This window comes from Pagrus pagrus (assembly GCF_965226575.1).
Source record: "Pagrus pagrus genome assembly, chromosome: 14".
NCBI lineage: Eukaryota > Metazoa > Chordata > Actinopteri > Spariformes > Sparidae > Pagrus > Pagrus pagrus.
In genome coordinates this window covers 7,499,601-7,525,698 of record NC_140198.1, presented here as the reverse complement: position 1 = coordinate 7,525,698, position 26,098 = coordinate 7,499,601, and the positions used below count along the sequence as shown (strand labels likewise).

The 26,098-nt window shown below is 38.6% G+C and overlaps 2 protein-coding genes across 2 annotated transcripts in view; one reads left to right on the top strand and one right to left on the bottom strand.

Annotated features, from left to right (window-relative positions):
- The window catches only part of LOC311269486 (TLC domain-containing protein 3A-like), a 36,233-nt gene extending 28,958 nt beyond the window's left edge, over window positions 1-7,275 (bottom strand). The window contains exon 1 of the mRNA XM_084373647.1: window positions 6,881-7,275. Coding sequence (XP_084229773.1) covers window positions 6,881-7,002 — 122 coding nt within the window. The 5' untranslated portion in view covers window positions 7,003-7,275. The remainder of the gene's footprint in view (window positions 1-6,880) is intronic.
- On the top strand, window positions 6,426-20,083 carry LOC311269488 (uncharacterized protein). The gene is made up of 5 exons (XM_084373650.1): window positions 6,426-6,493; window positions 14,839-14,993; window positions 16,936-17,048; window positions 18,514-18,873; window positions 19,259-20,083. The coding sequence occupies exons 3-5, from the start codon at window positions 17,003-17,005 to the stop codon at window positions 19,300-19,302; spliced, it is 450 nt and encodes a 149-aa protein (XP_084229776.1). The 5' UTR covers window positions 6,426-6,493; window positions 14,839-14,993; window positions 16,936-17,002; the 3' UTR covers window positions 19,303-20,083.
- The last annotated feature ends 6,015 nt before the right edge of the window (window positions 20,084-26,098 follow it).

Here is a 26,098-nt window from a genome sequence, read left to right as displayed (position 1 = left end):
CTTGGTGAACATTATTTGAACTTGCCTAACCTTAACCTGCAAAAAGCCACCAGGACATAGGAAGGTGCTGTTCCTCTTAAAGCAGAACTTGAAAATGTGAGTGATAGTTGTCAGAGCATTAAACCAATGATCGGAAGTCAAATCAAATGTTGATTTTGGAGAATCGTGACACCCCTACGACACGAATGAATGCAAGTTGCAACCTTCCCATTAAAGAAAAATACCAGATATTAGTGGGTTTTTTTCAGTGTGATTGGGGTATTAACACAGCATGTTGCTTTTTCCATTATATCCCCTCGGTCTGTCTCAAAAAATACATCTTTCCCCTGATGACAATGGGGCTTGGAGTTGATCGCAAATCCTCATGGATCCATTCCAGTATTGGACACAAAGCCCAAGACCCTAGCTAATAAAACTGAACCCTAACCATGAAGAATATCAACTGGACCAAGCCTGACTCTGGTCCCCGGTCAGGTCTCAGTTGGTAGGAACCGAGAGGACCTGTGAATTTCCCTAGCGCAAGAAAAGCTTAAGACTTTTAGTTCTGTTGTAACTAATTACTAGTTTTACAAGGCCAATAAAGACGTCTTTCTTTCTCTTTTTTTTAACAAGTTATAGTGTGTGGCAAATGGTAAGATTGAGAAACAAAGAAGGTATTTATGTGGTTTCCTGCTTGAACCTGCTGCCACCTCACACCAATCTCCATGGGAATGTGGCCATGACACCGGCATCGGCAAGGCAACGAAGGCCATATGACCGGCAACTACAAAATGACAGACCCCAAGCGGGAAAAGACTAACTGGCCTCTCTCTCTCCTTCCTCTATGAACTCTACCCCCCGCAACACGCACACACACATTTTACCCCCACGCCTCGCTGCCTTCTAGGGCTGTATGGTCGCATACTCTATCACAAGACCCAGATTTTACACAGCCCATTCATTGTGTGTCCGGCAATAACCCCCTCTCTCCCTGCTGATGAAAGGTTGAGGTTGACGGGGTGAGGAGCGTGTGGAGGGGAAAAAGGGAAGAATGCCTCGCTGCCTTGTTCGGCAATGTTGCCTTTTCTTTTCCTGCTGTGTCAGGCCGGTGAAAAAACCTCGGCTTCTCTTTCACTACGACCAAGTCTTCCTACTGACTGTTTCGTTACACACGGACCACTTGCTCTTTCAAGATCTGTCACACGCACAGTGTCTCACAGTCAGGAGAGGTGTTTTTTTTTTTCCTTGCTCCTCCCGTAAATGGGCTACGTAATCTGTGGTCCCATTGGCACTGCAGCAGAGCTAAAGAAAAAGTGACAGCGGGGGCAAAAAAAAGCAAACAGGGTAAAGTGCATTTCATGGCAAGAAGGAACTCTCTCTCCGTCTCCCTATCGCAACCTCTCAATCGCACAAATGGATGCAGCTACATCCCTAACTGCATTGTTTCTAAACCACTTTGGTCGTAAATAAACAGTTAATCAATACGACAATCAACAGAAATGATCTTGATACTTCAGCTTATCGTTTCACTGTTTAAATGCCAGCTGGTTCCAGCTTTGCAAATGTGACAACTCTCTTAGTTTTATATCATGATACATTAAAAAAAATAAGAAAACTGACAGATCAATTGATCATTAGTTGCAGCCCTAAAGGTTGGCGAACTATTGCCTTGTGTCAATGGCCACCATAAGGCAAACAACGATCAATACAGTAGAAGGAAAATTTAACATATTTTTAGAAAAGGTATCAATTGAAAGCCACTTCTCTCATGTAAGTTACACCACCACTATACAGTGATAGAAGGTACCTTAATTTTATTTACTATACTACTGTACCTAAGTATTATTTTAAAAGTACATTACAGAGTATTTCCTTTATATGCTGCTTCATACTTATTCTCCACAACTTTGCAGAGGTAAATATTGTACTTACTTTACTAGAACCTGTCCAGTATACCAGTAGACCCATATTGGCCTCCAGATATATCAGTATTGGAGTATGTATAGGCCGAAATGAACCGTTTTTTTAGAGATAATGCAGAAAAAGTTGCTCGGGGGGAAAGCATCTAAAACTGGCTCAACACTGACAACATTAATATTATCTTACATGTATAAAACAGTATTAAATGCATTATGTAATACTCTATAATAATATAACACTGTAAAAGGACCCATTCCACATAATAAGTACTTTTACTTTTGACATTTAGCTGAAAACACTACTGTACTTTTGATCTCTGAAGATTTTAAAGTGTGAACATCTAACTTACTCTGTTCTTGAAGTAATATTTATGTCAACTTCTGTGTTTTACTGGTGGTCATTTGAGAGCCACTGTACAAGTTAACTGTGTAGTAGAGGTCGCACATACTGAAAGCAATAACTATATATAAGTCGTTACATTAAGAGCGCGGCTGATGTATGAACCTTAAAAGGCGTTACCAGTAGCCACGAGACTTTCGAGCTTAGCGTGTGCCGGGTGATGTTGAGCTTTATAATCCCTCGTGAAGTCAAGTGTTTCTCTTTAAAGTAGGTTAGGTTGCACCTAACTACATGAGATGTTTTTAGCCGATTTCATATTTACATTCTTGGTGCTTAGCTGTGATTGGTTCAGTTCTGACCGGTTTCTCAGAGATCACCTGTTTATCTTTTTTTGTCAGTTTAGTCATGATGGTCATCACCGCTGACACGCATTACCCACTTCTCTCTTTTCCAGACACACTGGACACATATAGGGAAGTTCTCCCTGTGTGGCTCACCGAGCTGATACTGAGGGATGTCTTTTTGTGGAAAAAAAAAACATTGTGCAGAGTTAAGCTTAGGTTGAAGATAGTCTAAGATGTCCTTAAATGGCCACCGGAAGATTTGGGCTGAACAATCAGTCAAAAATGAGAAATAAACTATTTTAGTATTTGAGTAAAAGCATAAATGCTAACTGTTTTCAAGATCCACCAGCTCATTTGTGAGAATTTGCTGTTTTTCTTTACTTTATCTGATAGGAAACCATCACTTGCAGACTATTGCAAGTTACAGCCCTACAGATGATATACACTAACACAAGGGCCTTTCCTTTTTAGCGCAAACCTTCTTCCAAAACATATGTTTTTATTCAAAAATAGCAAAGTTGTCTCCGTAGTTTTCATCCTATTAATAATTGTATTTTGGTGTCATAAAACCAGTTGCAAGTAAGGAAGAAGTCTTTCTTTGATGACTCTCAGCAACTGTTAGTGGATTATCTTTTTCTGTGCTGACTGAGGATTATTCTCACTTCTTATTCAACAATAAATTGAGTGTTGTTTCTAGTACTGATGAAATAATCTCCACCTCCCTCCATTAAAACGTTACAGCACTGACACACCCCAGCATGACACTGCATACCAGCTCAACCGCAGTTTATGGTAAACTCAAAACAGAAACTACAGCAGCCTATAAAGAAATATGCCATATGAATATGATGTGAATATAACGTTTAAAATTATTAAAAATATTGGGAGGTAGGTCAGAAGAGATATTGTTACACATCTGAACACACTTGAGAACTAACGACAACATCGTGAGGTATAGAATGACAAAGTAAGATGTTACATGTATCCTGTTTAGGCAGTTATCACTTATCACCAACTGAACATTACAACTGTAAAAAGCAAATGCAGCCCCTTCCTCTCAGTGTCTCAAATGAAAGGGGCATTCCACCAATCTTAAGTATGACAAACAGATTACTGGTCAGCCTGTGACTGACACAGCAAGTTGAATATGTTTCAACTGGTGCAAAACATTCACACAAATTCTGATGCTTTATTTATTTGCTTCATTAACATACAGAGACAAAATGAAAATGGGAAAAAAAAAAGAGTCAAGGTTCCTGCTGAGCTGAACACCAACAGGAAAAATGTCAAGGACATGGTCGACTTGTGCGTCACTAGCTAGCTTCCAGCTAATGTTCAGTTGTTATGTTGCTCAGATACCGATAGCAGTATGCAACGCTAGTAATCAAGGCTAATACCTGCTGTTGTTTTCTTCTAGAAAAAGGGCAACAGGGGACAGGGGGATGACGAATCAGGGAAGGAGACGTCGTAACTGACATAGCTTTCTGCCTCATCATTTCCTAATGTCACCATTTCAGCCCAGCCACATTAAAACGCAACCCTGCAAGTCGCAAGTCCTCGTTTCTGGGGTCCTAAAATGCTGGAGTAGTGTGGCAACAGGCGTTAACGTAGCAAAGGCTATGTGTTTTTTTTTTTTAAATGGGTGGACGTAGCCTCAGAATTGCATCAGATACTGCCTAAAATGCTGCATCTGGAGTACACAAGTCTAAGCACCGATCCAATACGACATAATTTCTTGTTTAGAAATGAGATCCTGCAACTGCCCAGCAGCGTCATGTACATCTGTATACCACAACAGTGGACCATATCGGCCAGTTACTTGTGTAATTTCAACCACATCCATATATAACATCCATGGAGGTTAAGTAGTATACAGCCGTTTAAAAAAAAAAAGGTATCAGCAAATTTATAGTTTTGCAGCTGTCACGTTTGTGTGACCATGGACAAAGAATGTTTTACCCAAAGCCTGCATTACACACTGGAGATGTAGAGTTTCAAAGACGTGAACGTAAAACATTTAGTGAGGGGTTTAGTCAGGAATCCGATCATGTTACAATGTGGGAATTGTCAGATCCATTGTCCTAGGAGCTTAACCAATTCTAGGGACTAAAATTTAATATTTCCACCTCTGCTGATTGGATTTATTTGTCTCTCACAAGTCCCCCAGCATTATGTAAGTGTTACACTCCATCAGTGTACATTTAACTTACAAACAAGCATTGTATGCATTCACTTCAGAGCAAAGTGATTGTATCACAGTAAAACAGAGTGATTAATTGGACATCTCACAGTTGTGTAAATGTTTGCTACCTCACCCACTACAGTAATGTAATTAATTACCTCAAACACTACAATGATTAGCTGATTGTCAACAACTATTTTGATAAGAGACTAATAATTTTTCAAGCAAACATTTGCTGGTAACAGATTCTTAAATGTAAGGATCTTTTTTTTGCTTTTCTTTGTTAATGAGTAGTCATTTTGGACTGTTGGTTAGACAACAGAAGCAATCTGAAGACATAACTTTGGGCATCAACTAATCGTGAATCAATTAATTGTGAAAAAAGAGATTAGTCAATAATGAAATAAGTGTTAGCTGCAGCCTTAAACAACATTACATTATATTACATACATATGCTTCAAGTTAAAGTTAACTGGCATGAATTTCCTGCTGTGGTTCACCACATGTTTTGAAATCGAATTACAGGCCAGGGACACACAAATCTGCTAATCAGCCAATCAAGGGTTTCAGTTATTACTATAATAATCAAACAACTATCTAACAAGACGAGATTTGCAGAAAGTACTGGATGCAAGATGAAATATAAATTTATTCACTGATGCATTTTCTGAGAATCTATACACTGGACATTTCAACAACTCATGGGAGTTTTATGGCATATAACCTGGTGAAACTGCTCCACAGAAACCAAAGACACTAGCATGATCCAAGCTCGTGACCTGCATGTCAGAGGAGATACAGCAGAATTTGGAGGCTTGTTTCCTGGTGAACGAGCAGTGGCTCATCCCCCCGAGGCGTGGACGATTGTGAGAACAACATTTTCCGTTAGATGAGCATTAGTAAATTAGTGGAAGCGTTATTCAGGAGTACAGTTCAGTGTTTTCCAGTGCATAGCTAACTCAGCAGTCGGCCCTGACCGGAGCTCAGAAGAGGATTAGCAAGAGTGACAGCGTACAAATGAGCATTGAACTGAACTGTGCACATGTGAGCAAGTCACACTGACCCCCACACACACACACACACACACGCGCAAACTGTATTAATTATTACTACTTTGCAACTCAACACCCATGAGATGTTAGGTTACTGAGGAGGCTTCAGATGTAATGATTTACTTTTTTAAAACACATGGATCAAGCTAGGAGATCGAACCAATGATAATTTTCATTGTCGATCATTTTCTCGATTAATCCATTAGTTGTTGGTCTATTAAAATGTCAGAAAATAGTCCTATAAGCCTGAGATGACGTCCTCACATGTCTTGTTTTGTCTACAATTGAAGGCTGTTCAGTTTTCTGTAATAGAGGAGTAAAAACTGATAATATTCACATTTAAAAAGCTGGAATCAGAGAACTGTGACATTGTTTTTCTTTAAAAAAAAAATACTCAAACTGATTTAATAGATTATCAAAATAATTGCCGATGAATTTAACAGTTGATAACTAATCGATTAATCGCTGCAGCCCTGGATCAAGCTCAGTTTTGGGTTTATTCACATACAACATAAATGTCACTTTAAATGTTTGTATGAGCAGTTACAAGGCCCCTGGTGGATGCAAAAAAAATGTAATGATTATGAAAACATGCATGCTAGCAGAACATTTAAGCCCATCACACACACATGATGTCTTTCAGACACAGACCAATTTGATACACACACAGAAACAATGTAAGCTTTGGTATTATTCAGTCTACTATGGCATCAATATAGCATTTATTTTCCTGTAAGGACTCATAGTTTTGCAGTGATATTTGCCAATCATCCCTGTAAAGATTCTTCGAGGGGGTACTGTGCCCATTCATTAATAACAAAAACACAATATAAATGGTTAAATATAAGATAAAAGACAATAAATATATTGGTAATGTGATGTAAGTAGCTAACAGTCCTCGTAGTGCGCTAAAAAAAAATCTAAATAACAGCACATTAAGCTAACTGAGTGAGCGACAACTAGCTTAAAGTCACATAGCAGGATGGAATGCTATAAAGATGCTAAATGCTAGGCGGCATTTCGTCAGGTTGTGTTGTGTAAAGTGATGCATTTAGATAGTTTACCTCTCGCTGACCAGCACCACGTCGGCATCGCTCCAGTGTTTGAACACACACGGCAGGATCCTCCTGAAGGCGAAGAAGAGACCGGGGAAAACTACGGCGCCACAAGCTAAAACTTGCAACATCCTGCCTGTATTTTCCTCTAAACCTGCCCCGAGACCTGACGCTCTCCCCTCCGCGAGTTTCGCCCGTTTACACGCGGCGGTGAGGCATTTCTAGTGAGGCCGGGGGTCGGTGTTTTTCACCGGGAACGGTCCACCATCCGCACACACACACATACACACTGCTGAGAGTCAGCAGCAGCAGCAGCAGCACCACTGTCGAGCTAAAAGCAAGGAAACACACCAAAGTTTCTGCGGTGACTGTCAGAATAAGAGCCGTGACCCGGCGCCGGAATGAAGCGGGCACTTCCGGTGATAGGGTTCACAGGCAGGGTTACGCTTTTATTTTGAAGGTCAAACTTTACTCAGCTCGCTGGCTGACAGATGGACAACAATCTGTGTTAGACGACGTCATTTGTGACTGTCGCTACATTTAGAGGGACATATTGTAGCTGCTCTTTACTTCAGCACTATTATTTGTCTGTTATTTTTCTAATCGAGATTTTTTCGTATGAATTTCTTCTAAAAACACGACGTGTTGTTACAAATTAAACGACCCAAATGCAGTTGAAACGATAAGCTGACTGTTTAAAAATGTTTTCATACAAAACATTATTTTTCCAGCCTGTTCTTAGTGTATGGATTTGTACGGTTGGTAGAACAAAACAAAAATTGTGGTAACGTTGTCACTTTCAAAATAATGTGCATATGAATCGGCAATTAAATTAATGATAAGTTGCAGTCCAATACAAATTAATAAAATGCGAGAGTAGTAAGTAATATCTCACAGGGGACTCCTTTTACTTAGACTTATACTTTAAGTACATTTTTCTGATAATACTTTTCCTTGAGTAAAAGATCTGAATACTTCATCCACCACTGTCTAATAGTGAAAGAAGTAGAAAGTAGAAAATAGACAAACATATATTGTATTCTTTGAACCTTTCTCTAATTTTTGCAGTTTTTTAATGAAAGAGTGGATACTTATACCTCCTTGAGCCTTGAACAATTATTTAATTGAAACCATATAGGGTGGGAGAACTAATAGTTTTTAGAAAACACCTCTTTGGTTCAAATGACAGCAAACTGAAAGACATCTGACACTTGACACAGGGCCCCAGCTGTTTTTGTTGTTGTTGTGAGGGGCCACAACAATAAAATAGGGAAATATTAGTTTCATATCTATTGTGATGTAAAAGTTGAATCTGTAAAACAACTAACTAGAGCTGTCAAATAAATGTACAAGTATCTCAAATTGTACTTCGGTACAGTACTTGAGTAAATGTACTTAAATGCGACATTCATCACTGAGTAAAAGGAGCAATACCATGATATCCAAACAAGGTTACAAGTTAAAGTCCTGCATCCAAAACTTCACTTAAATCTGCATTCATTTGTTTTTGGCCACTTGGTGGGAGCAGAACATACTGTAAACAAAATACTGACACATTATCAGCTTCTAAAGTTCTTACATATCTCATAAATGTCAGCATGCTGCTGCCTGTTTCCACATTGAGCAGACACAGACATACATATCGGTTATTTGGAGTCATGTCCAATATCCACTCTCGCTTTAGCCGGCTTTATAAGTGCTTGTTAGTGTCCAAACAGTGAGCTAAATTGTGCCATACAGCTGAAGAGTGTGCCAGTCGCATCCTCACCTCTGTATCTGTGGTTCATCCATGCTAAACATCAGCCATCAGATGGTGCTATCAGCTGTCAGGTAAACGCTCCCTTTAAAGACAATTGATCCGGGCTCACTGGCTTTGTTAGGTAGTGTCTGATGCCGACTTCTTAAAGAGTGTCTGGCATCAAGATTCACTGAGTGTAGCCTATTGTTACTGTGACAGGACATCTGGGTAACACTAATATACATGACACTGCTCTGAATGTTGGATTTAAACTATGTGTGATTCAAGTCACAGATTTTGTTTGTTTGTCTTGTCATTGTGACATTTTACATGCAAATTGATGATACATACTGTAGTGTATATTAGACCTATTACTCATATAAAATGATATATCACATAGGTCAAACTGACACTGTATATGGAACGGCAGTTATAAAGATATTTGAGACTTTCCTCCTCAGAAAAATTGTCAATAATGACAACTTTATACAGTATATTATACTACACTTTATACTTCAATATATTGTACTGCATGAAGTTGTTTTATGTTACTACCTTTCAGTATATCTCATATCCCATAATATATCATAATATTCACCAAAATATACTACATTATATCTGACATTTTATTCTTAAATATATTTACATTACATCTCTATATCTCTATATGAGATAATATGAGGACAACTATAGGATGATCAACAAAGGTGACTGTGTGAGTTTGGAAAATAAACCCTCTTTGACTTATAACTTATTTCTTTGCCTTAACCTTTGATTAGTCCTCAGTCTTTGAGTAGCTCAGTCCTCGCACCTGGTCCGTCTCAGTCTCAATGAATCTCTTAGCCTCAGTATTAGAGTTCATGCTTGTCCTGCTGACAAGAAAACAACAATCTTTCTGTGAAGTGAACAGCATGCGGTTCAATGCAGCCAGGACTGCACAGATGTGTACATTGGGGAGACAAAACATCCTCTCCACTAACGATTGGCACAACACAGGAGGGCCAACTCCTCAGGTCAAGACTCTGCTGTCCACTTACATCTGAAGGAGAAAAATCATCTTTGAAGACAACAATGTAAACATCTTGGCCAGAGAAGACAGATGGTTTGAAGGAGGAGTAAAGGAACCCAACAGCTGTCTTTGAACAGAGGAGGTGGCCTAAGACATCACTTATCACCCACCTACAGTGCTGTACTGAGCTCTCTCCCCAGGCAGCTTAACAACCAGTCACACCTGGGCTATCACACCTATTGCAGTCATTATGTTCACAGGTGTTGTGAAAGGCCTCTCCATGAGAACTCAACTGTTTCTTGGCTTGGATCTCTACACGTGGCTGCACACACAAGTATTTACAATGCACACAACTGCTTTATTATATTTTGCGTAGTATTCCAGAAAACAACTGGTACTTCTTACTTGGAATAGTACTTGCCTCCTCCAGGAAGGCAGTGCGTAGTAATTTGATTGAATTCAAACTTATTTAGAAATATGCAAAAATCAGGGCGCCTATTAGCTCAGTCGGTAGAGCGGGTGTCCCATGTACACAATAAAGATCAAAGTGATATGAATTGACATTTTCAGAATGATTTTCATAGATCTGTTTGTGGGTGGGGGAAGTTTTTACATTTTACATGTTAGCACCAACTTACACCCTGCAGACACCAGTGTATTAAGAAGTGCTTAAAAGTCGTACTTAAGTACAAGTAAAGATATTATATTAATTTTGTAAAAGTGAGCATCACCCATATGAATAGTACTTGAGTAAAAGTCTTTAAGGGTTAGAGTTAGTATCCCGTTACACATGTACTTCAGTATTAAAGGTAATTTTCTGGTAATGAATGTACTTAAAGGTCCAATTTGTAAAACTTGTCAAATACTGACGCTTTGAGACGGCGGCCGACCCGTCCTACAATTCCAAAGTGTCAGTATTTGGTGAGATGGGAATAAGCCTCAAAAATCGACTTTCTTACAAATTGTTAAGTATCAAGAGTACAAATAAAAGTACATTCACATGTTTGACCGATAATCAGATCCAATATTTTTGCAGAATGAAAGATCTCTTTTCCTTAAAAAATATTATTAAGATTGAGAATCAGTCATTTTAAAATGTTTGTCAGTTCAAAAATTGTTATAAAAGTAAAAAGTAAAATATTTGCCTGCAAAACATGGGGGAGGGGAAGTGTAAAGTAGCAGAAAATGCAAATGCTCCAAGTCCAAGTACTTCAAAATAGTACAGTAAAATACAATACTTTAGTATAAGTTTTATTAAGTCACATCCCATAACTGTTATCCACTTACTGAGTCTTCTTTTATATGCTGCATCTAATCGTTACTTTATCTTATTACCAATTAATCTGACAATTCCTCGACTAATCGATTAATTGTTGTTAATTATTGACATCAAATCGTGAGAAATTGTTGATCCATTCCTAAAACTCATCTTCACATTTATCCTATTGTCTGAACAATAGTCCAAAAATCTAGCGTTGTACCTTCGTCTCATACAAAGTACATTTACTCGCAATGAAAAGGGGATTGTAAAGTCAAATAAGACCAAACTGTGCAATAATAAACTATAACTGTAACACATTTACTTGGTCAGTAGCGGCGGGTCTTCAGACAACCTGTGTTAATGTCTCAGAAGGTTTGAAGTGCTGGAATTTTCCATCCTGACTCACTGATAACAGTATCTGTAAGATAAGTGCATCAGTGACTTCTGATAAGCTGACATTATCCACGTCAATGGTAATTGCTACCTGAATATCCATCGCTTCCTTATTGCCACTGATGTGAGCTACATCAGAGTGGGGCTGAGTTTCATATTCTTAGAAAATGTAAGGAGAAGTGCTGCTGCTCGAGATGAGTTTCACTCTTATTCTCTGATTGAAAGAAAGATGTAAGTGTTCCTGCGTTAAGCACTTCAGCCGCCACTACACTGATTGACACACAATCATTTATATTATGTGTAGTTTGATCACAAGCAGCCATAAATCTAAAAAAGCAAAGGAACATGGAATAAAAAAAAAAGGAATTTTGCATTATTTGATGTAAACCAGTGCTCCTCCAGTTTCTTTATAATAACCTGGTCAGTTTGATTCTGTTACACACACCTTGTCACATCACATTGTCCAGACTTTTATAGGTTTTTAAGTTGCGTTAAAGTCTCAAAACAAAACAAAACTATGTCAGTATGTTTCCTGTTTGACCGTTACAGTAGGCAGGACACTTGACCCACTTGACTGACTTTTTTAAAGTAAAGTTATAATTAATTAAATGAGGAGTCTGCCAAGATGCTAAATGTTCATACTGAAAGTGTCTGTGAGACATTCATCGACACGCTTCATGTGACGTTTTTTATTCATCAGACGATCAAAGCCTTTGGTTAAGGTAAGGCAAAGATAGTGTTTTAGTTAAAGATTAAAGAAGTCGTTGAGCAAGTGACTTAAAACACAACCAATAAAATCTTTATTTACACTGAAACAAAACCAAAGCCTTTACTTTACCCAAGCTCAAGTGATTTGGGACACCAGTGGCGCAAGACGTGTTCACTTAAAGATAAAATAGGTCATATTTCCCCATTGAAAAATAAAAACCACTAGATCTTTGTGATGTATTTTGTTGAGTTACTAACTTACCCCTTACTAACCACTTACTTACTTACCACTTACTAACTTACTACATTATCCCAAATGTATAAACAATATTCCAAGCCAGATATATCTCTTATTTAATTTTGGTTTCATTTGGTCACCTATGGCTATAACTTCCAGGAAAACATCCAATGATACAGAGTCAGAGAGTCAGGAGGGAAGTCGGCGAACGTGACTAAACCTTACATGAATAAAACTTTCATACATCTTTGAACGTTTCTGTCTGAGTCGTGAACATGAAATATCATCAGCATTTGATGTATTTAGTTTTTTATTGAAAGACCTGTAGCAGTAAAAATTACAGGCCTGCTGTGTGTTTAAAAAAGTGCTCTGTCTGTTTAGCATCGCACTGCTATAAAGTTGTTGGACTGGCTAATGTAGCATTGGGCTGCTAGCCTCTAGCATAAAATAAGGAGTGGGTTTTGTAATCTCACTTCCTTCAAACTTTGACTGACTGACTTCTTACCTTGCTCTTTGAAAATAACTGCTACGCCCAGTCGAGGGTCGTTAAAGTGAGTCAAGAGAGTAAAAAGTGCAATAATTGCCTCTGAGATGCCTCTGAAAACTCATATAAGTACCTCAAAAATATACTCAGCTATAGTTCTTCAAGTAAATAAGTTAAAAAAAAAAGTAAATGCACTTAGTTACTTTCCACCACTGCAGTGTTCAATGTCCAAGTCCAGTGCTTTGAATTCCCAAAATCCACTCTGATGTTAGTATGACTTGTATGCTGTTTACTGGAAGAGGCCTCGCCACTGGACATAGTCTGTTTCTTGTTGTCATTGCTGCCTTCAACACAACTGATCAGACTTTATGACCTACATCTATGTTATATGAAAATCAGGAGAATCCGTGTTTGTTGGTGCATCTGCTAAAACATTTTTTTTTTGTCCAGGCGTCCCACAAAAGTCAACCCTCGGACATTTGTTTTTTTTATCCACACATGCTTCTGCTTGGCAACATTACAAGTGCACCCAGATTATCATTTATATTCTGGTGACACACAGATCTCGTATTCCTTATCTGACTGTGTTAGGGTTTATAAAGACGATTGTAAAAAAAAAATGGACATGATTCATTCACGTAAAAAGTATCCACCCAGAACCACCCCATTCATATGTTAAAATGATTTTTTAAAAAGTGTTTGGAGCTTTTATCTTAAACGGTTACACAACTGTAAAGCTATTTTACTGGATCATTTCCTGAAAATAGAAAAACAATACAGAAACAAAATAAAAAGTCTATTCTATGCTGCACTTAATGGTTTGGTGGTAGTGGTCCAACTGTTTCATGACAACCTAACCCTGTTTAAAGTATGTTGGATTTGTTCCCTTTTTGCGTACTTCATGTTTTAGATTTTCTAACGACATGTTGGATGTTTGAATGGATTTTAATCTAAAGCATTACCTTCCTGACAAAATCCTCCTGCTCTCAGCATTGCCACCTCAGAGAAGCTTTGTACAGTCTTATGCTACAACCAACCAAAGTTTTTGTTTGAATTAAACAAATGGCATATACCACGTTACTTAGTTAGCTTGAGTCAGATTTTGTTACCTTTGGACGGAGCCGAGACTGACTGTTTCCTTCTGTTTATCGTCTTCGAGCTAAGCTAAGCTAAGCTAACCAACTGCTTGCGGTAGGTTTATATTTTGAGTGCAGACATGGGAGTGTATCAGTCTTCTCACCTAGCTCAAATAGCTGAATGCACCGATGTTAAAAATAAGAATTTGGTGGAAAACCAATACTGACACCAATATTTCACAATTTTTGTTTTTGTTGTTATTTATTCTCTCTTTTTGGTCAAATAAACAAAGAAACCCTTTATTATAGACTAGCTGAACTGTTTGACCACCATTTTGCCCGTCAGTACACTTATCTGTGAATGTCCATCGAGCCAATGATTTATAAAACAACCTTTAATATAATCTTCTTTCCCATGAAAAAGTCATTTTTGGAAAAACAACTCCTTCAAAATCCCTTTTATCCTGCTGCACAACTCAACGAGGAGAGTTTTTAATACCTAGCCCAACAAAAACATTCACTTTGCATAACATAAATTAATGTAAACAAAAAGTAAATGTAAAGCGATAAGAAAGGCAGTAAAATAAACAGCTTATGTACCTACGCTGGTGAATGTCACCTTATTTGCTGATAGACCTGTGTCAGTCAACCACCCCCACTTTGGCTAATACCAATGTTAGGCCCAAAAATTGGCACATCCTTACTAAATGGCCCAATATTGTATTGTATTGTAACCTGCTCACTCAGCACATATGGCAAAACACTGTACGTCTCTTCTCTTTCTGTCTGGTGTCCATATCATGTGGCCACATCATGCACAACCTCTGTGGGCTCCACCACATATACCGGTATGGAAATGCGTCCTCAGAGCTGATTACATGTACACAAACAATTAATGGGCTAAGTTTTACAAATTAGTTTACACATTCACGTCAGCAGTGTCTTTTAAACTGACCATCCGGGGTTTGTTATGTTGGTCCCTGGGAAATATTGGCAGCTATGACTCTTCCACACTGTTTCCATGTAAATCACTTGTGCTATGGTGACGGTGTGTTTTCAGCCACAGTCTGCTGCACTGCTGCTCACCAAACAGACCAAACTGAAGGACGTTGGATCGATCTTTACTGCTCCAGGTACTTGTGCTAGCCGGCTCTAGTGCCTCTGACTCAAGGACAAGCCAAAGGAATCAACTGCAAGAAGAGAGCAATTTACTCTGTAAGTGTTTCTATAACCGAAGGCCTGGTACGTGATACGTTGCTGTACAAGTTTTCTAGCAATTCTGTACAATCCTGGCACAGATGTAGTCCAAACAATTTAATGATGCTGTAGCTTTTTAAGGGCAACTTGATGGGGGACGGATTTCTGCTATTTTTGCAAGTCTTGCAAACTAAACAATTAAATCGATAATTTGTCATTTCCTTCCAAAATGGCCCATATGAACGTTATCTGATATTGAGAGGTAGAAGGTAGTGAGACAAAACGACGTAAAAGACTGGATTTTATTATTTAGTTGCTGCTCGGGACGCTTTACCAACCCGAAATGTGGCTATTTGACGTCCCGGGAATGACACTCAATAATCAGCTACTGTATCTTTGTGGTGCGTTTAGGAACAGCTGGAACAAACCCTAACAATTCTACCTCTAAGTTTAATAGTCTTTGAATTATATTAATATGACGGGAGTTTTATTTCACTTTCCACAGAAATGGCTGGTAGAAATGTCCTTCAGAGGGAAAGTTTTTTTTTTTTTGTACTTTGAGTACATTTCAGAGCCTGTACTCTATTACTTTTACTTGAGTAAAGAAGTTGAATCAGTACTTTTATCAGAGTTTTTCTACACAAGTAACTGTACTTCTGCTTGAGGAGAGAATGTGTGTACTTTTGCCACGTCTGCTGATATGGCACCCTAATCATCAGGACATTTTTTGGCCGTTGAAATGAAATGAATAGTCGGACTGTTTCCATTATGGTAAATGTTTGGTTCAGTGAAGGCGCAAAAACTATCTGGCTAAAGTTTGAAAAAGATTGTAGTCACTGTTAAAAGAAACTTGTCGATCGGAAACAGCAGGTGAAGATATAGCACTTTGAATTACCATGACCTGTTCATGACCATGAACCTTCATCAACATACTTCTGCTTCTGTGTCAGAGACAAACAGTTATAAATCATACGGCCACAACAGGTATTTGTCAGGTAAACATAAAAACTCTGGCCGTTTTGGGCATGTGACCAAAGACTTTTCATCACGCATTGATTGTTTTTCTTCCTGCCATCGAAGTTAAAGAAGTTGAAGAAGTGCCATGTCCACCCTCCACTCGTTTGTACACGTTGTAGGAAAATGATATAAAAACCTAAAATAGCCCTGAGGTAAGCATTAATAAACCTATTAAATCAATACATGCTACCTGGTTGTTAGTGGTGATGTATTACAACAGCAACACACACACCATAAAAAATGGGAGGGTTAGAGACGATGGGGTGGTGATGACAAGGGGGAATAAAAGCTGGTGTCTGAGAAAATCATCTAGTCTGACGGGAAAAGAAGAAAGTCATCACAGGTCAACCTCTCAGGTGAGAAACTCAGCTTTACTCATGAAGTCGTAGATCTGTTAGAGAAGATCAAAACTCTGTGTGGGTACATCTATCTTACAAACATCTGTGTAACATCGTGATTCATCATGTTGGGTTGAAAATCTTTTATGTGAAATCATCATCATCAAAGTATATTTACTCTTGTGTTATTTATTTATGTGTCTGGTTTCTTTTATTTGCCAGGACTATCATTTTTTTCAGAATAAGATTAATTTTGCCAAACATATTATTTCCCCACATCATCTCTCTTGTTTAAAAACTCCTCTATCCTCATGAAGGCTGCTGTGTGTTTCTGGTAAAAGACAGATTTGGGTCAGCCGTAAAAGGGATTGTGAACTCTAATCAGCAGATAAAAAGGTTGGCAAAGTGAGTTTAGGTCAGTTTCACCCGTTTGTTTTATTTGGACGTGACAATGCAGTAGTTGGTATAATTAATGGGGTTTTCAGGCTGAGAATACATTTCCTGTTTCTGACCCAGGGAAGCAGATAGTGACCAGAACATATCACTTGTGTGCTCGGCCCGGAAATTAATTCAGTCTGTATGTTTGTGCTTTTGGTGTTTTCCAGCCACGAAGCTTCCCAAGCAAAGAGCATCTTTCAAGACACCAAGACCCTGAAACTTCACTCCAGCACAATGAAACAGAATCTGAATCTACTGGTTCTTACCTTTCTGGCTGCAGGTAAATATGAATATCCACACTGTAGACACTAGAACACCGTTTATTAAGGTTCCCTTTAAAGAGCGTATTAGCTGCAACTAACTATAGCTTTTTATCAGTTACAAGTCTGCCTACATTGATCTCATTTTGTAATAATTCAGTTGTAAGTTGGCAAACAGACTGGCCAGTCTAAGAGATTTTTCCAAACCTGTCAACCCAAAAGCTGTTCTTACTGCTACAAGGTTAATAATTAAATAATTAAACATTTCTTAAAACGAGTAACCCACTTCATTAGAAAGTTGTAAGACAATCCCTAAATATCAGCCGAAGGTCGTAGTTACTTCTTTAGTCATTTCCAGTAAGGTTGTCCTCAAATGTCATAAAATATGTGCAATAAACTGTGAGGTGGAAATGGGAGAATAAATGTGTGGAGGTTTGGTCTAGGACAATTGGACATGTGCACCTTTGCCTTCATCCATTCAGGACAAAGAACTTTCTATCTGAGTATGAAATTGTATTAAATTAATATGTGGAGTGATAAAAAACCTTAACCACAGCTATGTTTATAAAATAAGTTTCAATGTTCTGTATTGTTGCTTAACTCGACTCTGACCAGCTAAGACAGGCTCAGCAGCTTCATCAGAGAAAGACATCAGGGAGGCGTCGAGCTGATCTTACAGACCTATCATATAAAAAACAGGCATTTAGAAAAGATCGCCCCCTTTGGATAAAGTTTTAACTGTCCAAGAGATACACGGTTTCCTTCGTCACGCTGTCAACAGTATCAAATCAATGATCACTTGCACAGATTGTTTACAAGCTAACTTGTTCCTGGATACTGAAATACTTCCCTTTGTTTGACTCTAGCATTGAACCAGTTTCTCTACAAAAGATCATAAAGACACGTTGAACTTTGTACTCTGAGCTTAACCATTAGCTCAAGGTTCAGTTGATGGCCTGATTATTAATCATTTGACAGGAAAGGAATTGATCTCACTGTGTTGGCACATAGCTTAATAAATAATCGGAGGAATGTCGTGAAAAAATAGGACACACAGCACATTTTACTAATGCATTAGCTTACTTTTTTTTATAGTAAAAATGAAGACAGAACAGGTGCAGTCCAGAACATCTTTCTAATGTTTGGTGACAGGAGATGAGGGCTGTTAGATGGACGTCATAGTTTCAGAGTCATAAATGTTGATGGTGTTTGTTCAGAGGGCTCGTCCTTGTCACCGCCACAGCTTTTTTAACTGAGCTTGGATCAAAGTTTAGGTTGATCATTAAAATTCTCAATAAATACTCTCAATCTTTGCTGAAATCATTGCAAACATTTAGGCATTTTATTTTATAGATTTTTGAAGTAGCACTAAAAATCAGTGGTGAGATAAACTCTATAAATATTGTGAAAGTTTACATTTCTAATGTGTTATCATAAGAACATTTTTTCAATCATGTTTTTTTGTTTTTGCTTTTACCCACACAGTTGCCCTGTGTGTAGCACAAGAGGGCAACAGTACCAACACAAATTCAACAACGCCCGCACCGGTTACACCTGAAATAGTCAATGGCACCACTCCCTCAGGGAATACCACCCAGACAGAAGCCACCCCTCCCTCAGGGAACACCACCCAGACAGAAGCCCCTCCCTCAGGGAACACCACCCAGACAGATGCCCCTCCCTCAGGGAACACCACCCAGACAGATGCCCCTCCCTCAGGGAACACCACTGAGCCCACGCAAATCCCCCCAGTCGACCCCACTGTGGCTGCTGGCAATCCAGGGCTCTCAGATGGCGCTATCGCCGGTATTGCCATTGGCTCTATTGCCGGGGTGGCTGCTGTTGGTGAGTACGATACAAGCACACCCTGCACGTAACTTGCTTCCTCAATAACCCATCATCCTGTTTTCCATTAACTGGGATGTGACTGGAGGTTTGATATCAGTCTATCAAGACATGCACAGTAACAGTAACAGGGATAGTTTGTAGGAAAGTCATTCTTCTTCAAGAGAAGAACAATTAAAGAAAAGTTAAAAATGCCAACGATAAAATAGTCAGACTTATGGTTCTTATAAAGTCACATTATGAGATAATAAATCATATTTTTAGACAGTAAGTCATGTCTTAAATTCATCCATTTTTTGGATTGAAGCTGTAGATATATAGATGGTAGCTAATTCCCGATAACGTGTCGTATATATAATACTTTTTTTTAAAAATCTTTTTCCAGGTGGTGGTGTCTTTGGTATCCTGAAGAAAACTGGGAGGATATAAGTGTCAGTGGATCGTAAGCACAGACATTTCTCATCCAAAATACTGACCCAAATCCTACCGTTCTGTCTGAGAGGCTCATGTCAGAATAAAACAACATCTATGATATGATGATGATGATGATGATGATGATGTCATGGGCCAAGAGGAAGACATACAAGTACATTTGAGTCATTGATTGTTTGGCTGTAGGTGAATAATAATAATCTGATCCAGAGTTGGTCCAAAAAAAACTCTGTTGTGATAGAAAAGGTATTTTATAATATTTTCAGTGAGTACTTTTATTTTGAAATAGATACAAACCCTTCGTAAGATGGATTGAATGTAATTGCCAGAAGTGTCTGTGTGTCTGTGTGATATTGTTGGTCTTTTGGTTTTAAATATGTAGGATTCAGTTTAACAATAATAATAATAATAAGAATAATAATAATAATAATAATAATAATTTTGTAATAAATTGCTTTATTTTTATTTTATTTTTTACAATGGAAGTCTATGGTGTGTGTGTGTGTGTGTATGTGTGTGTGTGTGTGTGTGTGTGTGTGTTTCAAAGTAAAATAAAATGTCATCAGACATCAGTGCCACTAAGTAAAAATACATCCAGCTCCACCTTTATTTACATATTTTTTAATAAATAAATAAATAATAAGTCTTTGATTTGAATGATTTTAGTTCATTATGACTGACATTGTATTTTTACCCTTAACTTAACTCTGTCTTCACTGAGTGGAAAGGAGTTTTCTCACTCTGTACGTTCAATAAATAAAACTGTTCTCCTCCTTTTTTTCTTAATTGTCGTCCCTGACAAATTGTTACATCTTCATAATTTACCAATAGCTCGCCGGGTAAAGTCCAGATGTTGATAACATTAAAAGTACTTCCCTGTAAACCTGTTTTGTTTGTTCACTTTATGAGTGTAACAAGGTTGCAGTCTAATAAATGCACAAGTCATGAGAAAAGAAACAAGATAACAGGCTTAAATTAGCAGTTGCAACATATAATGAGACGGTGGTTCAATACAATAAGCCAAAGTTCATTTTTTACAATGAAAATAATCTTAAATCCAAGGCCACCTAAAAGCTTTTTCATGAACTTTAAGGTGCATCTCACGACTGGAGTTTGCTCAGTGATCAGTTACCGAGGTAAAGACTGTCTAAAACATCCACTAATAATGTAGTAAATGATCAAAACATAACAAAAAGTAACATCATTTTGCTCTGAATGAGTCAAGAGTTAAGTGCAATCTGATATCGGCAGCTCCACTTAATGATAATTTATGCTGACCAGCTAACACTGCATTGTTCTCTGCTGTACGGTATATAATCACCACTTCTCCTCCCGGTGAGGTCTAATGGCTGCAGAGAAAACCATAATGATTAAAGCCTGATTGCTTTCTAACTGTTTATTGTACTCCAGAGGTAGAGCTGTAGCCCTCAGCCACTGCTTATGTGCGGTATGGAGGTATTGATGAAATGCACCAAAATGTCCGATGATGGCCAATAACCTGGATAATATCATACTGGTAATTAGATGACATGGATTGAGACTGATGACCCGTCAGTCTCATGTGTTGTTAATAAATCTCATGGAGAAAATATATGGTGCTGTTGGAATATTATCTCCTGTCAGACATGAAACTTGACATAAACTTAAAATACTTATATTTTAATAAGACTAATATGGTAGAATTTAATACTGTGGATGAGCAAATTTATACTGTAACTGTCAATTTTCATACTACGATATACCCAGAACTTATTTCAGCCATTTAATCGAAAACCCGTTAAAAAACTTTGAGATGAGGGAACCGGAAGTGCAAAAATGCTAACTTAAGTCCTGGTTTTAGTCGCCTACTCGATCCTGCGGCACTCAAGTTAACGTCTTAAAGGGGCACTATGTAGTTTTGGAGAAGAAATTTGAACTCAGAATTTTTATATTTGCAGTATTAATGAGGTAAAAAATACAAAACCTACCAATAACTGGATAAACAAGCTGTTCTCAGAGGAAAATAAGGTCCCCAGAACACTGCTTGAAGCTAGAAAGGTGGCAGGGTCCGCCACATATAAACAAAGTTTGACAAATTGTGTTGCCCTTTAAGGTCAGTTTGTTTATTCAGTTAATTCAATCATGAAAACGCACACAGTTTGTTTATTTAGATTGTTTAGGCATAAAAAACATTTTGCTTCTGATTACATTTATGCCCCAAAACTGTATAATGCACCTTTAAATGTCTGTATTTGACAGCCCCGGCGTGTCACTACCTTTCTCCTGAATAATTTCCTTAGGAGTTAGATAGTTCTGCATTAATATTCATGTGTTCGAGTGTAATACAGTGTGTGACAGCTGATATAAACCACAGTAGGTGAAATATAACTTGTAATGATTTGTCAGGCATTTGGGGTGAAACATAATGGTACAAAACACAAGAGACACTTAGTTAGTGCTATAATTTAAGGTAATTGTAGGCAAGTCGCGCTTAAATTGTTATTTATATGTCCTGAAACTAAGTCAACAACTCCCTGAAAAAACCCTGTAACAGGAGAAGAACGTAAGAGGAGCATCAGAGGAGGGATAACTTTCACAGGACGAACAGACACGCAACAGATAACGACTTTACATAATAGATCAACATAGTGAAATTACAGTATGATGACAAAATCAGAGATAATATAATGTCAACAAAATGGAACCTGGAGGACATCAAGCAAGCTCGGTGCTGCCAAACAGATAAGACCAGAAGCACATGACCTCTCCACCATGGAGATCTGGAAAGAGGACGATTAAACAAACACACAAGAGGCAAAGATCAAGCTCACATTCAAACAGATAGGAGACAAACACACACAGAGGGAGAGGGACAAGGACAACATGCTCACAAGGGAGCGAGACAAAAAGGAGACGCTGAATCTCCCGAAGGACGAAGATCAAGCACCAACAGCCAGGGGAGAGACGGAGAGGAGTCCCAGGGTGGCTGATAGTCCGGCAGAGAAAAGAAAGGAAAAGGAGAGGACGAGGAGAGACGAGGGAGGAAGAGGGGACAGAGAGAGAGAAATATAGGAAAATACCCTTATTTTGAAAGTTCCCATGAAGTCAAAATCAAACTGAAGTGTTTTTGTCACATATGTCTTCCTCTATTTCAAATATGTTCTTTTACCAGATATATGGCCAGACGTCCCTCCAGATTTCCACTATGTTCCATCTTTTCAGTTGCCAATCAATCAGGAAGCACTGAAATCAAAACGATTTGTCAGATCTTGATGCATTCATTTCATTTCAGAGGAAAATGGCCGCCGTGTGAATATGGTCTACGGTCTCAGCTGCTAGTTTTCAATAAATGCTTTCCTAATTTTTATGACGCTGCCACGGATGCCAATACAGAGCATTCCTGGGGGCCAGGCGGCGACATTTGAAAATGTGACACCTAAGGAGATCTCAGGAAAACTTCCAGCCGTGTTTGTGGCGTGTGGTTGGTTTTTTTTGCAATGACAAAAACAAGATTTCTTGACGAGAAGTCAGGCTATATCCGGCCAACTTTGTGGTGATAAAACTGGGTGTTTTTAAGGAGACCACATCACACTTCCAGCCATGTTTGTGGCAACAAAAAACAGATATTTTTGATGGGAAGTCAGACTATTTCGGCTGTGTTTGTGGCGACAAAATCAGGTGTTTTAAACGAGACCTCAGGACTTCACCTGCCGTGTATGCGGCAACCAAAACAGGTCATTTTAGCCTAACCATGATGTTTTCCTGACACTAACCGGGTGGTTTTTGTGCCTAAACCTAACCAGAGCATACGTGGTGTGACAAGAGTAAAAGTTTTAATGTATCTGTGGTTTTGCAGATGTACCCGTCATTTATTCTGGTAACTGTTGGGTCCAGGCATCAAGGGTTACTGTACAAAACAAAAATGTATAATTTATTAACTGATTTTAGGTGAACCTGGATCATATTTTATGGAGAAAGTATTTTCTTTCTGTCTGCCTCGACTATGGACAGATACCCTCACTGCCAGCAGACCTGACGCGACATGAGCAGAGATTTGGTTTTAGTGCCAAACCTTCAAGTGAGGTGACCATTAGGCCAAACTCCCGTTACGTAACGATCTCAGTTTAAGGTGGACTTTGGCCCTCTTGAAGCCTTTGCGGGTTTATGGTATGGTCATTAGCAATGGAAGTGTCAACATGAAGAGCGACTGTGAACAACGCTGCTCCCATGCAGGCAAATATCTGTTAATACCCTGAGCTGTGTGATCAGCCCATATGGTGTGCATGGCAGCCAAAGGGACTGTGTGCATGTGTGTGTGTGTGTGTGTGTGTGTGTGTGTGTGTGTGCACATGTTGGGGGAGGGGAATGTCCTTGTTACGAAAATGAAAATGAAATGAAAATGATGTAGGAATAGATTTTACAGCATTTCACGTTGTAGTAAATGTTTGACTAAGAAGACATTCACTCATTTTTTGAGAATAATGTTCATGAATGAGTTTGTATGTATTTGTACTTGTGTGGATCGACAGCTTGTATCCATACGACCAAGATAATTCTCAATTAAACTTCAGATACACAAGTTTAAAGTTTAAAACTTGTGTATCTGTAATTCTTTGTCTTTTCTTCCTTGTAAAATCTAGAATTTTAACTTTTGCTTACAGAGTTTGGCAGCACAACGACGCTGACTTTGTTTTAGGGATGTTTAGTCTCTTGATGTTTGAACGTGGAGTTGTTGAACATCGTTGTCGCACGATGCAAGCGCACCACATCATCCTGCACAGTGAAGACCGAACATTAAAGCTGCACTCGGGCATTTTAATCAGAAGAGGAAGATCTTCACTGACTGATCTTTTTCTTGCTTAAACAAACTAAATAAACAAACTCTCTTTGGTGTTATGACTGAATAAACTGAATAAACAAACAAACTCAATTTCATACTGTTTTACTTTGTTTGTATGTGGCGGACCCTGCCACCTTTCTAGCTTCAAACAGTGTTCTGGGGACCTGATTTTCCTCTGAGAGCAGCTTGTTTATTCAGTTATGGAAAAAATTGTATTATTAGTACATTTTATAATGTATATATAGTTTACATTATGTTTCTAAGTGGAGGGAGATTTAATTTAATTCACTCAATTTGTGAGTACAGTTCAAAAGTGACATGTTGGTGTCTGTTGGCATGTTTTTGGTCATTTCCTATGAGTAACATGTGACACATGAGGATGAAGCTTATAAAATAGAACAGGAAACAATAAAACTCAATCCACGGCCCAAGGGTGTCCAGGTCCTGTTAGGATAGAGGTGTAGGGTGAAGCGTTCGGGCTACACCGCCCTCCACACTGAGGTTTTTCAGAGGCACACTTCAAACTGAGACGAGAACTCTCTGATGTTTCAATGTATTTAGGTCCTTTTCTCTGTAACAAGCGTCAAAAATCACGATCAGTTTGCTGATGTTTCGGTAGCTAACTAGCTAGCTTGCTTACATGACAATGTTATTGCTGATTTCTGCATGACAGCCCCACATTTTGACATTTTAATGGCACACGAGGCCTAAAATTCAACTCAGCTTTCATAGCGGGAGATTTCAGGCATAGAAATTGGAAAACTTACTCATAATTACTGGTTATATCAAAAATTCTGAGATTATTACGATATAGTTTGACAATAAATCAATCAGACTTCATCACATTTAACCTTATCTAACCCTGGACGTTGAGAAATGTCAGCCCTGTATATCTCTGTATCTGTGTCGGGCTAACCTGGCACTGGTCCCACTCACTGTGAGTTTTCTAAACCATCCCCTGTTGTGGGAGAGGCTCAGTTAGTGTTACAGCCACAACAACACTCGGCCCTGCTCCGCTAACTCTATCTGTTCCCCCTCACAAATTGGCCTCCTCACAAACAGATCATCTGTCTAAGCCTCAGAAACCCAATCACACACACACCCTCACTCACACACACATTCCCATTCCCTCTGGTGTTAACAAGCTCGGTTACTCAAGGACAAGAGTTTACTCGGATGGGAGTGGTGTCCACAGTAAACCTTTGGTGGGGGGTTAGACTGACATATTGGTTTGATGACATATGAAACCAGTAAAGATATCAGGTCGCCAGATGTTGCTCTCTGAGGCTCCTCTCTGACCACATCTTTCTGAAAATCACCCCTCTTGTTGAACAGAATAAGTATCACACCTCATCTGTCTCCACACAGCTCCCTCTTGTGGACGCAGAGTGAAACATGTTCCTGTGTCAGGTGGCCTTGTTGTATGTGGGTCAGAGGTGTTTCTGACATAAATCCAATCTGACCATAATCTGCTCATTTAGCCTGAAACCTCACAGCAGGCTTCGTGCACTTGCCGACCTCTGCTTGTTACGTAACACACACCAACTGGCTGTATTCAATACTGGTAATTAACACAGGAAATGACACATTTTTTTAACTTTTGCTGATTGTTAATGCTGCACGAATAACCACTTATTGTACAATAGAGTTTCATGGGTTTTAATATTATTACACAATCTGTACAGTTGTGTTACATCCCGTTATGAAGCTGTAAGTTCTTTGTTACGTTATTTATCTAATGAATTACTACATGTTGTGCGACTTACTTATTAAGCCTGACGAGCGCTGCAACTTAAAGCCACACTAATCAGCATTTTTTATGTTGACACTGTATCATTACTGTGTGTTTGTAAAAGGTTTTGCTTGTTGTAATGAACCACAGAGAATCAGGGTTGTAAAAAAAGTACCCCAAAGTCACACTTGAGTAAAAGTAAAGATATCTGTTGAAATATTACTTTGATCAAAGTGAAAGTC

What these genes read in the sequence shown, in the direction of transcription:
- LOC311269488 (XM_084373650.1), top strand. Translation starts at nt 17,003, where the DNA reads ATGAAACAGAATCTGAATCTACTGGTTCTTACCTTTCTGGCTGCAG. An exon ending in TCTTACCTTTCTGGCTGCAG is followed by an intron (nt 17,049 to 18,513) that starts GTAAATATGAAT and finishes TTACCCACACAG; the next exon opens with TTGCCCTGTGTGTAGCACAA. An exon ending in TGCCGGGGTGGCTGCTGTTG is followed by an intron (nt 18,874 to 19,258) that starts GTGAGTACGATA and finishes ATCTTTTTCCAG; the next exon opens with GTGGTGGTGTCTTTGGTATC.